Source organism: Notamacropus eugenii, chromosome 1 (assembly GCF_028372415.1).
Source record: "Notamacropus eugenii isolate mMacEug1 chromosome 1, mMacEug1.pri_v2, whole genome shotgun sequence".
NCBI classification, from domain to species: Eukaryota; Metazoa; Chordata; class Mammalia; order Diprotodontia; family Macropodidae; genus Notamacropus; species Notamacropus eugenii.
In genome coordinates this window covers 117,209,598-117,223,773 of record NC_092872.1, presented here as the reverse complement: position 1 = coordinate 117,223,773, position 14,176 = coordinate 117,209,598, and the positions used below count along the sequence as shown (strand labels likewise).

General features: G+C 34.0%; 1 protein-coding gene and 1 pseudogene across 3 annotated transcripts in view; both read right to left on the bottom strand.

Annotated features, from left to right (window-relative positions):
• Nucleotides 1-14,176, bottom strand: part of IFT74 (intraflagellar transport 74) — a 161,048-nt gene that overhangs the window by 14,819 nt on the left and 132,053 nt on the right. For all 3 annotated transcript variants that reach the window (XM_072612407.1, XM_072612390.1, XM_072612399.1), the window contains exon 17: nucleotides 3,383-3,546. In XM_072612407.1, the coding sequence (XP_072468508.1) occupies nucleotides 3,383-3,546 (164 nt within the window). The remainder of the gene's footprint in view (nucleotides 1-3,382; nucleotides 3,547-14,176) is intronic.
• On the bottom strand, nucleotides 13,588-14,115 carry LOC140505928 (RNA guanine-N7 methyltransferase-activating subunit-like protein; annotated as a pseudogene).

Genomic DNA, 14,176 nt, shown 5'->3' with positions numbered 1-14,176 from the left:
GAAGCCGTAAGTGAGCTTCCTGAAAGAAAAACTCCAGGATCAGATGGACTTCTTGAATTCTTCCAAACATTTAAAAAAAACTCCAAATCTATATAAAGCATTGAAAAAAATAGGTAAAGAAAGAGCTTACCAAACTCCTTCTTTATCTTCATCTCTAAACCAGAGAAAGCCAAAACAAGAAACAAAACTATAGACCAATTTCCCTAGTGAATATTGTTGCAAAAATTTTAAGTAAAAAGGAGATTACAGTAATATATTACAAAGATCATATATTTTGACCAGGTGAGATTTATATCAGGATTGCAAGACTGGTTCAATATTAGGAAAACTATAAGCAGCATAATTGACCATATCAATAACAAAAACAACAAAAATCATATGCTTATTTCAATAGATGCAGAAAAAGTTTCTAACAAAATATCATATTCATTCCTACTAAAAAAATACTAGAAAGCATATTAGTGGCGCTTTTCTTAAAATGATTAGTATTTTCTATCTAAAACCAAGAGCAAGCATTATCTTAATGGATAATGGATAAACTTAGAAACCTTTCCAATAAGATTGGGGGATGAAGCAAAGATGTACATTATTACCATTATTATTCAAAATTGTACTAGAAATGCTAGCTATAGCAATAAAACAAGAAAAAAAAGAACAGGCAATGAGGAAATAAAATTCACTTTAGGCAGATGATAATGGTAGTTTACTTAGAGAACCCTACACAGTCAACTAAAAATACTAGTTGAAACAATTAGAGAAAAGAAAGAGATAATAATTGTAATGGTAATTTAAATGGGAAGATCTTTCATTAACAAGCCCATATTACCTGTCAGGTCACATAAGTCTGAGTCACATGAGTCTACAGTGAAAGGAGCTTGCTGAACAGGTAAAACAAGAAGGGGTGGAGCAAGAAGGGTAGAAAAGGAAGAGGCAGAGCTGGAGCAGAATTGAGAGGAAATTTGGTCAAAGCAGTCAGAACTGAGGGAGAGAGAAAAAACAGGGAGCTGGCTAGAGTGAGTGAGAGAGCTTGTTTGTGATTTGTTTAAGGGAGCTGGTTTGTGGGAAGCCTAACAGAGGGAAGGCTTTGGGCTGGTGCTGCCCTCTGCCATGCTATTTTGTATAGATTTCTTTGTTACTATGATGGATTTGGTTTTCTGGTGTCTGAACAAATGTTTTAGTTCTGTCTTCCATGTGGAGAGTCTGTTGTATTTTGTGATTCAGAATTGCACCAGCATATTCATAGCCGCCATGGGTGCTGTGAATATTGTATTGGTGCTACAGTAATAACTGACATCTATTACACTGCTTTAAACTTTGCAAAATACTTGCAATAGTAATTTAAATGAGAATATATTTCCCATTCATTAATAGGCCCACATGACCTCCCTGGGGCCCAAGGAAGCCTGAATCACATGAATCTGAGTCATAAGGAGCCTGTGGTGGGAGGAATTTGTTGAATGGGTGGAAGAGGAAGGGTAGAAGAGGAAGAGGAAGAGCAACAGCAGAGCTAAGAGGAAATTGGTGAGAGTCTAGTCAGAGCTAGGAAGGATGTAGTCAAACAGGCAACTGGCTAGCATGAGTAAAAGAGCTTGTTTGTGATTTTGTTTAAGGGGGCCTGCTTGTGATCTTTTTAATGGAGCTGGTTTGTAGGAATTCTAGCAGGGGGAAGGGCTGGGGATGGTGTTGTTCTCTGCAGTGTTATTGTGTATAGATTTTTGTTACTATGATGGATTTGGCTTTCTGATGTCTGAATAAATGTTTTGGTTCTGTCTTCCATGTGGAGAGTCTGTTGTATTTTGCAATTCAGAATTGTACTGGGATATTCAAGGCTGCCATAGGCACTGTGAATATCACATTGGCACTACAATACTCTACATACATTATTATCCCATAAGATTCCCACAAGAAGCTTTTTACCTGTCCTTTTTAAAGCTAGTACTTTCTTTTTGAAACTACTTCCAATTCACCCTCTATAGATCTTATTATTACATAGTTATTTATATTCTGTCTCCTGAATTAGAATGTGAACTCCCTAAAGGCAGGGGCTGTTGTTGTCATTTTTGTATTCCCAGCACTTATTATAGTAACTGGCACATAGTAAGCTTTTAATAAATTCTTGTTAACTGACTGACAACTCTATGAGAAAGGTACTGTTATTATCCTCATTTTACAGATGAAGAAACCAAGGATAAAAAAATGTCAAATGACTTGCCCAGGATCACACAAGTAGAAAGTATCTGTCTTTTCTGTGATTATTGTGCAAGTATTTTTTATTGTTTATATTTTACTAGTTTTAAGAGCAGAGGGTGAAATTTAAAACAAGTATAAAACACAATTCTTCCCTTCTTGGTCCAAGAGGTGTTGTGTGTGTGTGTGTGTGTGTGTGTGTGTGTGTGTGTGTGTGTGTGTGTGTGTGTGAGAGAGAGAGAGAGAGAGAGAGTTAGGAAGATAAATACACATAGGAAAAAGTTAAAGGGATTCCAGTTTTGTTCTTTCTTATTCAACCTAATTCCTTACTATATCAGATAATTTTCAGAAGTTATTTTATATTTTAAAATTTTACCTACTAATGCTATTAAAATTTCTCCAATGTTTACTAGTGCCTCTTAGAAAAAAAAAATAACCTCTTCATATGTGGCAATTTGAACCCAAAGTAATATTTTTAAAAGATTGAAAATTGTTGGTACATATTTCTATTTGACTTTCTGGTAAAATTCTACCTAGGTTAAAGTTCTTTCTCAAAAATATCTATTTACAATTTATCATTTATTCTTAAATGTAATTTTTCTTTTCTGAATGTATATTTTATCCATATCTAAATATATTTACCTGAAATTGTCATAATTTCATCAAATGCAATGTATTAGGAAACATTTTACATACTGCTTCACTTTTAGTTTTTATATTTCATTTTGACATTTTATCATGACTGCTGAACTATAATATAGAAGCAAATAATTTTTTAAAAAAACAAATAAAGAATCTCTCTAGTAATGTATTTAAATATTATAAACTGAGAGAGTTTAGAGAGAGGAACAAATACTGACTTAGGACTCAAAACACCTGGATTTAAATTCTGTTACTTTACTATGTGTAGCCACATACCTCTCTGGACCTTGGTCTAACAAGTAACATATATCAAGAATATATTATTTAATTTGAGCCTCACAGCAACTTTGTGAGATAGTTTTCTCATCAGTAAAATGAAGGCATTATATTATATGCCTTCTTAAGGTCCTTTACAGCTCTAAATCCATAAATGTAGGAAAAGAATTTATGGCAAGAAACCTGTAGTACGTTAGAAGACCTAGCAGGGCAACACTGGTGGCCAAATAAAAAACAATTAAGATTTTGATTTTAGAAAACCATGTTGCCATGTTACCTGTTTCTTTTCTTCACCTGATGATTTCAAAGCTGGCAGATCACTGTATGTCTCCAGATCTTTTGTCACTTGTTGAATTTTAGCTTTTAGAGAAGTTTGTTCTTCAGTCATTTTACTTTCCAGGAGTTCCATTTTCTGTAAATCCAACTGTAGACGTTGACTATCTGGAACAAAGGAGGCCAACCCCATGATCAATCAGATCTTTAGGTTTTCTTGACATAACATAATAATCTCTGCCTTATCTCTTATAGTATGAAGATCAAATGGGTTCATAGAAAGGAAAGTACCTCGAGATTTTAGGTGTTATATAAATCCAGTGTCCTATTGTTACAGTCTACTACATTAAAATCTCATGGTTTTCTAGTTTTAGCAAATGCTAATTTTTTATTAAAAATTATATCTTGAATATTTAAGTACCCTAAAGTTTGCAAAACATTTTATGCATCCAATCACAATTTGTCCTCAGTAATAACCCTGCAAGGAAGGTATAATTATTACCTCATTTTACATGTGAGGGAACTAAAGGTAACAGAAATGAAATTACTTACCCAAGCTATCAAGAGTTTAAGGCAAGATTTGAATTCAGGCTTTCTGACTAAAAGTTTAGCATTCTCCACCATACCACCTAACTGTGTAAATTAATGCTTTTTCTTCACAAAATATCTTTTTATCATTACTTTCCTTTTTCATTGTGAATAATAGGGTGCAGTGGGGCATAGTAGAAAGAGTACAGTCTTTGGAGTCAAAAGACCTGAATTATTTTGGGGGGCTAGGAGAGGCAATTGTGGTTAAGTGACTTGCTGAGGGTCACACAGCTAGTAATAGGTGACCTAGCTGCCCCAAAAGACCTGAATTTAAGTCTTGCCTCTGATACTAGCATGCATGACCATAGGCAAGTCACTTAATCTTGATGGGCTACAGATTCTTCATCTGTAAACTGCACTGGTTGATCTCTGATGTCCCTTCTATCTCCAGGTATAGGATCCTATGATAATGGTGGTACAAAAAAAATTAGTATTATTAGAAAACTTACTAAAGCTTATTAAGTAAAGTTCTGAGGCAATACAACCAAGGTGAGAAAAGTCAAACAATATACCCTTTGATTGTTCTAGTTTACTTAAAAAAGGAATTTTGAGATTTCTATACAAATTAGTTTCTATGTCCAGAATTTAAAAGAAATAACCATCTGGTTCTTAAGCTTTCCATTTTCTGTCAGGGTGTGATACTAGAGTACTGTCTTTAATTAAATACTCAGTTAATACATGGTTTCTACATGTAACAACATATCAATTTTCAATGAATGCAAAAAAATACACAACACAAAAATCAGAGTTTAACTTTGATGATTCTGAAGACTCTTAGGATATTACAGTGTTATTTTGGCATTATTATCAATATTATCACTACAGTCCATATGAATATGTAAAAGTCTTGGCTAATAAAAAATACTGGTTTATATGTTGCTGGCTATAACTTTTAGAACTACAAGAGACCTTAGAAATAACCTAGGTAACACCTTCATTTTACAGATAATAAACCAAGGCCAAAGAAGTTAAGTTACTTCCCTAAGAACATTTTAGCCAGTCATTGATAGAACTAGGACTAAAACTGAGACCTCTTGACTTCTAGGATAGTACTCTTTTTAATTTTTTTTAACCACAGAATGCTAAAGCTAATTTTTACTCTACTATATCTAAAGACATGGTTCTATCAAGGAAAAATGAAAAAATTTCATGAATTTGGGGCCAGAAATCTTGTTTCAGATATTTACTGGCTGTGCAATCTTGGGAAAATGTTAACCTTTCAAAGCTTCATTTTCCACCTCTGTAAAATATGACTAATAGTTGTATTACTTATTTTACAAGGTTATTAAGAGGATCAAGTATGATAATCTGTTCACAATATACATATGTTCAAATCATTATCATAAATACAATTTTTATTTAATTATCAGGTGGTTCTTCAATTTAGAATGAATTGGTTGAGAGTACAAATTTACTTGCAAAACAATACAAAGGATGTTGGGAAAGAATTGCAAGTAAGTCTGTAGAAAACTAAGAGTGAAAACCAGCTAAGTCATATTATCCCCAGGGCATTTCTAAATGGAACTGGAAGGACAATAAATAGATGAAAAATGAAAAAGATACTTGTCAGTGTTTCTATGGTTAACAATTCTCATCAATAAAAACTGATTAAGCACCTACTTTATATTAGGCATTATGTTGCATTTGGAGATATGAAGACAAAAAAAAATCTTTGTTCTCAAGGAGCTTACATTTTACAAGTGAAAAAAATGTATACATATGAGTATAATGCAGCCTTTGTGGAGATTATCCCAACTCACACGTGTATTCTTGGGATGAATCAGGTCCCCAGAATTGTAGTTCTCCTCAAGGTTCTAGGGATTAAACCTGAGAGGTTGGTGGGTGTTTTATTTACTTATTTATTTGATCCTGTACCTGCCAAGATCCAACATGATTATCAGTTGATATCAATTAATCAGGCAGATGGAATTAGTTTTTAAAATGGTATATTCACTAAGGTGATATATATATATATATATATATATATATATATATATATATATATATATATATATATATATATATATATATATATATATATATATGTATGTATATATAAAGAGTAATTGATACAAAACATCCTCCCCGTAAGTATGGCACACATTCTCTCACCAATATATACAGAGTCCAGGAGAAAGTGGACTCCAGCTTAGAGCATGTGATAAGGAAAGGGATAACATAGCTTCTGAGTGCTTAGAGATCCCTTTCTCCCCTTGTTGGGAAAAACTCATAAATTCCTTTAAGCACAGATATGTAATTAAGAGTCACTATTACAAAGACAATCATTACATACATAGAAATTAATGAGGTCACCAAAAAGAAAAAGGAGTGGAAAGAGAAAAGAAGAGGGCCTTGGGGATATACCCATAAAAGGGAGAGAGGCCTGGTGACATGAAAGATTTGCCAAAGCAGACTAAGAAGACAAGGCTAGACAGTCAGGAAGGGAACCAAAAGAAAGCAGGATCACAAAAATCCAGAAGCTGTCCACAGTGATAAAGGCAATGCTATTTTTGGATCTCAGTTCTTAATGTGTGATATGAAGAACTGGAAATAGTTGTCTGCAAGTTGTCTTTCCCTTTCTTTTCAACCATTCAGCACAGTGCTTGGCACACAGTTACAGACTAATTAATGAAACACTCCATAAATCCTTCTCTACCTGTTACTTCTACTAATCTCAAATGCCTTTGTTTTATCTATCCTATTCATATGAATTCTAATCATCTGTGTAAGTCTTATGCCTTTGTATACTCTTCCAAATGTAAGAATTGTGTCATTAAAAAAAAAGTATTATATCCATGCACCCAATACAGAAAAGATGCTTAACTGTTTGTCAGAACTAGATGGAGTTGACCCAGGAAAGGGATCATGGAGTTACTTTAAAATGTAGCCTAAAGATCCAACTCAGATGCACTGTGAAAGTCCCCAAAGCCAAAAAAGTCTGGGTATTATCAGAAAGAAAAAAAGAGCATTGTACCTGGGATGTAACACTCATTATCATCCGACACACCTAAACAAAGATCAAGGATCAAGGGTTAGAAGGGATCTAGTCCAACCCCTTCATTTTACAAATGTGGAGACTGAGACCCAGGGAAGTTAAGTGAGTTGCTCAAGGTCACAAAAGTAGTAAGGGGCAGAGGAAATATTTGAACTTAGGTCTTCTGACTTCAGAGTCAGTGCTCTTTCTCCTGGACCATGCTGTTTCTCATGTGAAAAACAAAACACAAAAAACAAAAAAATCCAGAAAACTGGTAGCCCAAAAATTTCCCCAGAACATAAAAAAATAATTAGAACTCTTCATTCCATAAAAAAGGTATAATGATAAAATTTTTTTCTCTTCACATTAAGCAGTTAGAGAATAAGTGGATTTGGAATTAGAAAACTTGGGCTCAGTTCAGCTCTGCCACTTACAATTTAATTTGAGCAAGTTGTGGAAGCCTCCAACCTTCAATTTTCTTACATATAAATTGAGAATAATTAAGCTATCTTATAGTATGGCTTTGTTTTGAAGAGTAAACATTTAAAAAGTATTTAAGGCATTTTATAAATTGTCTGTATAAATGGCAATTACTATCATGTGAAAAGTACTATGTGGTATATACTAATTCAAGAGATAACATGTATTGAAAATATAAATGCATTCAAGAACACTTTAAATAAGTCTATAGATAATAGATCCATAACAAGCTAAAGGATCCTAATAATGTTTGAATTGCATCTTTAATCTTTTATGAATTATGTCATGGAGAGGAATTAAATGTTCCTATAAAATATCCCTTTTTGACACTGTTAAAGAAAGAGAATGATGGGAAAGGTAATTAAAGGATAATTTAAAAACTACTTTGACATTATTCAAAAGTAGTGAATTAAAAAGAATTAGATTAAGACAGTAGAAATAGTTTAAATTCTTGAAAAGATTTTTCTACATATTGATGCTTTTTAAAAGATTTATTTGATTACTTTTATATTTTTAAGTCCCAAATAAAATTTTCCTATGTTTTCAGAAGAACTTGCTTATCAATTAACTGGTTTTTTTAAATATTAGATTTTGCAATATTTATATAAATCTAAACTTATAATAGGGAATTCTCTTATAGGAAGTCAAGTGCAGCTAAGATGCAACATTAGTCATAGAAATAATTAGTAAACTAAATGTTATAATAAAGTCTTATTTATATATTAAACAAATGGTTTGATTCAATTTTATTAATTTTAACAAGCATGTCTTTATATTTTATTGGGAGATAAAACTTAACAAAAAAGAAGCACAACTAAGATAATTTCAGAAAGGAGATAATACTCAAAAGTTAGAGGATCAGGAAATGCTTCCCACATGTCAGAACTTAAAGATAAGAATTCTAAGAGGCACAGGTGAGGGAAATCATTCAAGACATGGGGGGATGGGGAAATGGAATGCCAACTTCATAGATAAGCCAGTATGGCTAGAACAGAGGTTGTGGTTTGTCCTTCGTTCTCGAAGAGGACCATGACATCAGGAAGATGATGCCATGACTTGCTAGTCAACTGAGTTTAAGTGAGGGAGGGCTGTGTGAAGTCCCAGCCTCACTTTCTCCTCCAGAGCTATAGGCTAGAACAGAGTATTTCAAGGACAGTAATAGAAAATTAATCTGGAAATAGAGATTGGAGCCAGACTGTAAGGGGTTTTAAATGCCTGGTTGAGGAGTTTATATTTTATCATAGAGGCAAGCAGGTGCTACTATAGATTCTTGAGACAGGAATGACCTGTGCTTGAGGAAACATTTTGACAACTTGTGTGCAGGACAGAAAAAGGGAAAGACTAGAGAGAGAAAGTAAGACTATTTATAAGACTACTGCGAGGCAAGAGGTGATGAGGGCTAAACTTGGGTGGTGCCTGTGTGACAGAAGAGAAAGGGATGAGAGAGATACACTGGAGGTTGAACTGATAACACTTGGTCATTAATTGGATTGAGTGAGGGAGAGTGAAGAATTGGGCATAATGGTGGTTGTTAAAACAATAGTGGTACTCAACATAAATAGAAAAGTTTCTAGGATGGGCACATAAATGAGGGGAAATAAGGCATTTCAAATGTGGAATTTGAGATGATGATGGGACATTTAGGTATATGTCTAGCAGAAGTTGGTGATGCAAGACTGAGTTCTGGAGGTCTGGACTACGTATATAGATTTGCATTATCTATATACAGCTGATGAATGAACCCATAAATACTGGTGACATTGCCAAGAAAAAGGGGGTAAAAAAGTTGAGAAGAGGGACAAGGACAAAACCTTAGGGTACACTTAAGTTACTATAAGTATGGTATGAATTATTACCAATTAAAAATATCCAGGCAAGACACTGTTGTATTAAAAATTCATCATGGGCAAGAATTGTGCACCTCTCTTTCCTTGCAGGAGGTGGAAAGACAAGGACGGGATACAGATATGTGATTTCAATGGTTTTTGAACTCCAATGAGGAAATCCCTTTGTGGCAATACAAATTAGTAAGTTCTCTGCAATTTATAATCCTGGGGAGTTGAACGGGAATACTGAGAAGTAGTTATGTGACTTATCCAAGATCATATAGCCAGTGCACTGTAATTGGGGTTCAATATGAAAAGAAAAAAATCTGTTTGCTTATAATTACATTTTCTTAATCATACTCAGAAAAAAATGAATACAGCACTACCAAAACTATTTTTTAAAGTTGGTTTCATTAAAACTGTATCTCTTAAATATTTTCCGCCCTTACCTCTCCAAAGCTTCTTAAGACTCAACCAACATCATAAATCCATAGTGAAAAAAACATTGTGGCAGAATATCAATCCTATCAATAAGATGAAAAAGGAAATACCTATTTTCCATTTAAGAAAATTAAAAAGAAATTTAAGGTGAATTATAATGTATCATTCTCAAATTATGAATAGGAAGGAGATGGGGATGGGGAGAAGGAACAAGAACCTAAATGATTAGTGAAACTCAAAATGATCATGAATAGGACAAGGAGTGGATTAAGCAACTGGGAATTTTTATAGGTTAGTGAAAACTTAGCTTTATTTAAGAGGTGTGTTACATAGAGTGTCAGGCCAGGAATCAGTAAGACTCATCTTCCTGAGTTCAAATATGGCCTAGGATACTAACTGTGTGACCCTGGGCAAGTCATTTAACCCTGTTTACCTCAGTTTTCTCATCTGTAAAATGAGCTGGAGAAGGAAATGGCAAACCACTCCAGTACCTTTGCCCAGCAAACCCCAAAGGGGTCATAAAGGAGTCAGACATGACTGAAATGATTGAACAACAACAAACAACTGCATGACTAATTTAAAGGTACATTGTACAATAAATTTAAGAACCATCCAACCTAGTCTTTTTATAGAAAAGGGGAAAATAATTGGTTAGTATAGGGTAAAGTTTATCTTCCTTTAACAACAATTTCAATTAAAAGCAAAAAAGGTCCTTCAGGGGAAGAGACAGGAAGAGGATGCAGTCAAGTTCCTTCTGATATGCAATGAAATTGCAGAGTTTAGCAAGCAGTGTGTTCACAGTAGCAAAATATGAGACCAAACTATTCTGACCCAGTGAAACGTTTCTGAGAAACAATGCCATCAGCATATTTGTTTACTCTCTGAAGTTGCCTTTCTAAAAATATAAATGAAAGCTGTAGCTGACAGACAGCTTACCTCTATTAATGCAGTACACTAGGGAAAATAAGAGAATCCCTTATTTCAGCCACAGGGGGATGATTTCTTATTATGTTTGGCAAACATTCCAAAAATTGGAGTGTATAATCCATTACCCCTGAAAAATGGATGCTGTTTATTATAAATATCTTATTGTAACTAGAAGATTCGGGAAATTTCCAGAAGGAAAAATGAATACATATATGTGATACATACACACACACACACACACACACACACACACACACACACATGCACGTACATACATAGTTAAAATTACAATTAACAATGAAAATGTCAACTGAGTAGGTGGATAAATTATATGTAAAGGTCAGTACCCAAAGATCTTATTAAGGGATAATTCCTAGTAAAGATTTTTTTTTTTTAAATCACAGAAGTAAATAAGGATGCTCACATTGTGCCACATATTCATTCTTAACCTCATGAAATCAGGGAAATACAATTGCTAGATTTTCAAAGGAAAGTAAAAGTGAAGGAATATAGACAGATATCTGGGTATGTTTTTGAATGCTGAATTTGGTTGATGTTGGTGGACTTTTTTTCTATTTAGTATTATTTTTTCCTGAATAACTATGACAGGATGAATTCCCCTTGCTAAATTACTTAGTTGGTCATCAGAAAATTGACAATAGTTTAGTTTAATAGTGACACTGGTTGAAGTTTTAAAATAATTCAACAACCTGATGGTATAATATGTCTGAAATATACCAACAATAAAAAAGGGTTTTATTTTTTAATCATAATTTTTCACTATTTCCCATTTACATGTAAAATTTTTAATGTAAAAAAATGAGTTCTAAATCCCCTCCCTCCTTCCCTTCTCCCTTTCTTGAAAAGGCAAGTCATTTAATATCAATTACACATGTGAAGTAAGGCAAACCATATTTCCATATTAGCAGTGTTGCAAAAGAAAACACACACACACATACAAATGAAGAAAAACAAAGTAAAAAAAAGAACGCTTCAATCTGCATTACAGTTCACCAGCTCTCTTTCTAGCAGTGGATAGCATTTTTCATCATAGTTCCTTTGGAATTGTCTTGGATCACTATCTTCATCAGAGTAGCTGAGTCTTTCACAGTTGATCATTCTTACCATAATGCTGTTATTGTGTACAATATTCTCCTGGTTCTGCTCATTTTACTGCCTCAGTTAACATAAATCTCTCCCCGCCTCTTTTTTTAAACCATCCTGCTTGTCATTTCTTTTTTTTATTATCAAGATTTATTTTTATTGAATGTCATGTTCAGGAATGGCTTTACATATATGTAAGTAGAATAAACATTTGCTTACAATGGTATGGTTTGTGGAGCATAGGGAGGGTCTTATCTCCTACCTCTCTGACTCTCTCCCAGCCATGGGGCCTAAAATTCCCAAGATTTTAATTCCCAAGAGTTTTTCCCCCCTTGAAATATAAATACTTCTTGTAACTCATTATTCTTTACCAGTCATTTACACCCTATGGTAAATTACTTCATCTTTCAGCACAGCAGCTAACACTTTTTTTTTTTTAAGGGAATAAGATACATAGGTTTCTGGGAATAGGAGGGAGAGTGATACTTGGAGAAGGCAGACTCCTTCACTATGAGAGAGAAAACAGTATGAGAAGGTTATTAAGGTGGAAATTCCACGATGGAAGATATCAATCCCCTAAAAGATTTAATTGTCACTGCAATGCCCTCATTCACACTAAGATGGATCATATCCTTTAATAACACTTCTACTTCAACAAAGTAACTCCTTTCCCACAAAATATTCAAGACAATCTTAGGATCAAAATACTACTCTTATTAGATCATAGGATTGAGAGCTGGAAGGAACCTCAGAGAATTCATTTTACAGACAGGGATTTCTGCGGTCAAAAGAGTTTAAAGAGAACTGCTCAAGTTCAGTCCATGAGAGCCAGGATTTGAGCTTAAATGCTCAAGGCTTAAAAATGGAATGCTTTTTCCACTATACCGAAATTCCTTTTACTAGGCAGGATATAACAAAGGGCAAATTATTAAGAGTTAATAACCCAAAACTTAAGAGTGAGGTTAAACAGTAACGATTTTCTTTGAATAAAAAGTAATTATAATAGCCATCATATTGGAGTTATAAAAATAGAGAAAAGATTTTTTTAAAAATTCACACAATTACTGTGTTTATACAAGATACAGCAGGTTTCATGTTTGGTAAAGAATAAAACAATGTAAAATAAGTCTAAGCTATCATATCTCTAAAAAAATAGAGCCAAAATATTGAGTTATGTTTTATATACTGATTGGAAAGAAAGGGCTGAAAGTAATAGGTTTAAGCGTAGGAACTGCACTTGAATTTCAATCCCTGTTTTTAAATGAATGGGAAGGATCTCTCTCTCCTGCCCGCCACCACCTACTAGCAAAGTCATACTACAATATAATGCAAAAAAATCAGTTCTACACCCACTTAATCCAAAAATAAAAATTCCTTGCTTATTTTACATTTTTATTCTTGCCTTCCTTTTGTTACTAGTATAGAACTCACACCTTTAAAATAGGCATTCACATAATACAGTTATTATTTTGAAATCATCAGAGTCAAATCAAAGGCAAATCAATTATGTTTTCAGTTGCTGTTAACATGATACTTTGCAAGTCAAATATAACTGTCTCTTGGTGAATTACTTCATTAAAGTCTGCAAAATTCCAGAAATAATCACATCCATGTTTACAGAAATGTTTTTCTTAATCCTAATTATGTCTGTGTTACAAACATGACTACTGGCACCCTTGTGTGGAAAATACATGAAATTCAAAGCATTAACAAAATACGAAAAAAAGATGAATCTGAGGTAGAAGTTGAACAATGTAGTCTATAACTTCTCTATAGGATTTATCATTCCTAGTTACCATCACTTCTTTCTAGTTTATTTGTACATGACAGCCTCAAGTTGCCTAATATTTTCTATACAAAATAAACCATGACCAAACAGAGGAAACAGACAAGCTTCTGACATAGAAGAGAATGTGATTGCTTTGACTTGATGGCTGCCAACATTAATAGTAGCCATAAGGAGGCCGCTGATTGTAATCATACTGTCCATACTGATGATGATAGTAAGGCTCTTGTCTATGCTGCTGATAGTTATTTCCCCAGGGTCTTCCATGCCACTGATTAGATCTGTTGTCACTTGGCCAACGCCACCTGCCATCCCTTCCTCGAAAGTGTCTGTTATCTTGCAACCAACTGCCTCTGTTTCTTTGGTTACCACTAGATCTATTATTCCACTCTTCAACAACTGGAGGGGAGTCTGCAGGGTGTTTCAGTTATTCTTGATACTCTGCATCATCGTCTGTGAATCGAGTGCCAAACATCTCTTCAAAATTAGGGACAGCATCAGGAGTGTCAGTCATTCTGAAAATCTCAGTGGCTTAGGGCTGTTAGCAGTTTGGTTGCTTTTTCTGGTGAAGAAATGTGAAGTACGCCTCGGTTCTCAAGAGCCCCTGCTCCTCATTTCTTAAAGCACAACAGTACTTCATCACAATAATATATTTCAACTTGTTGAGTCACT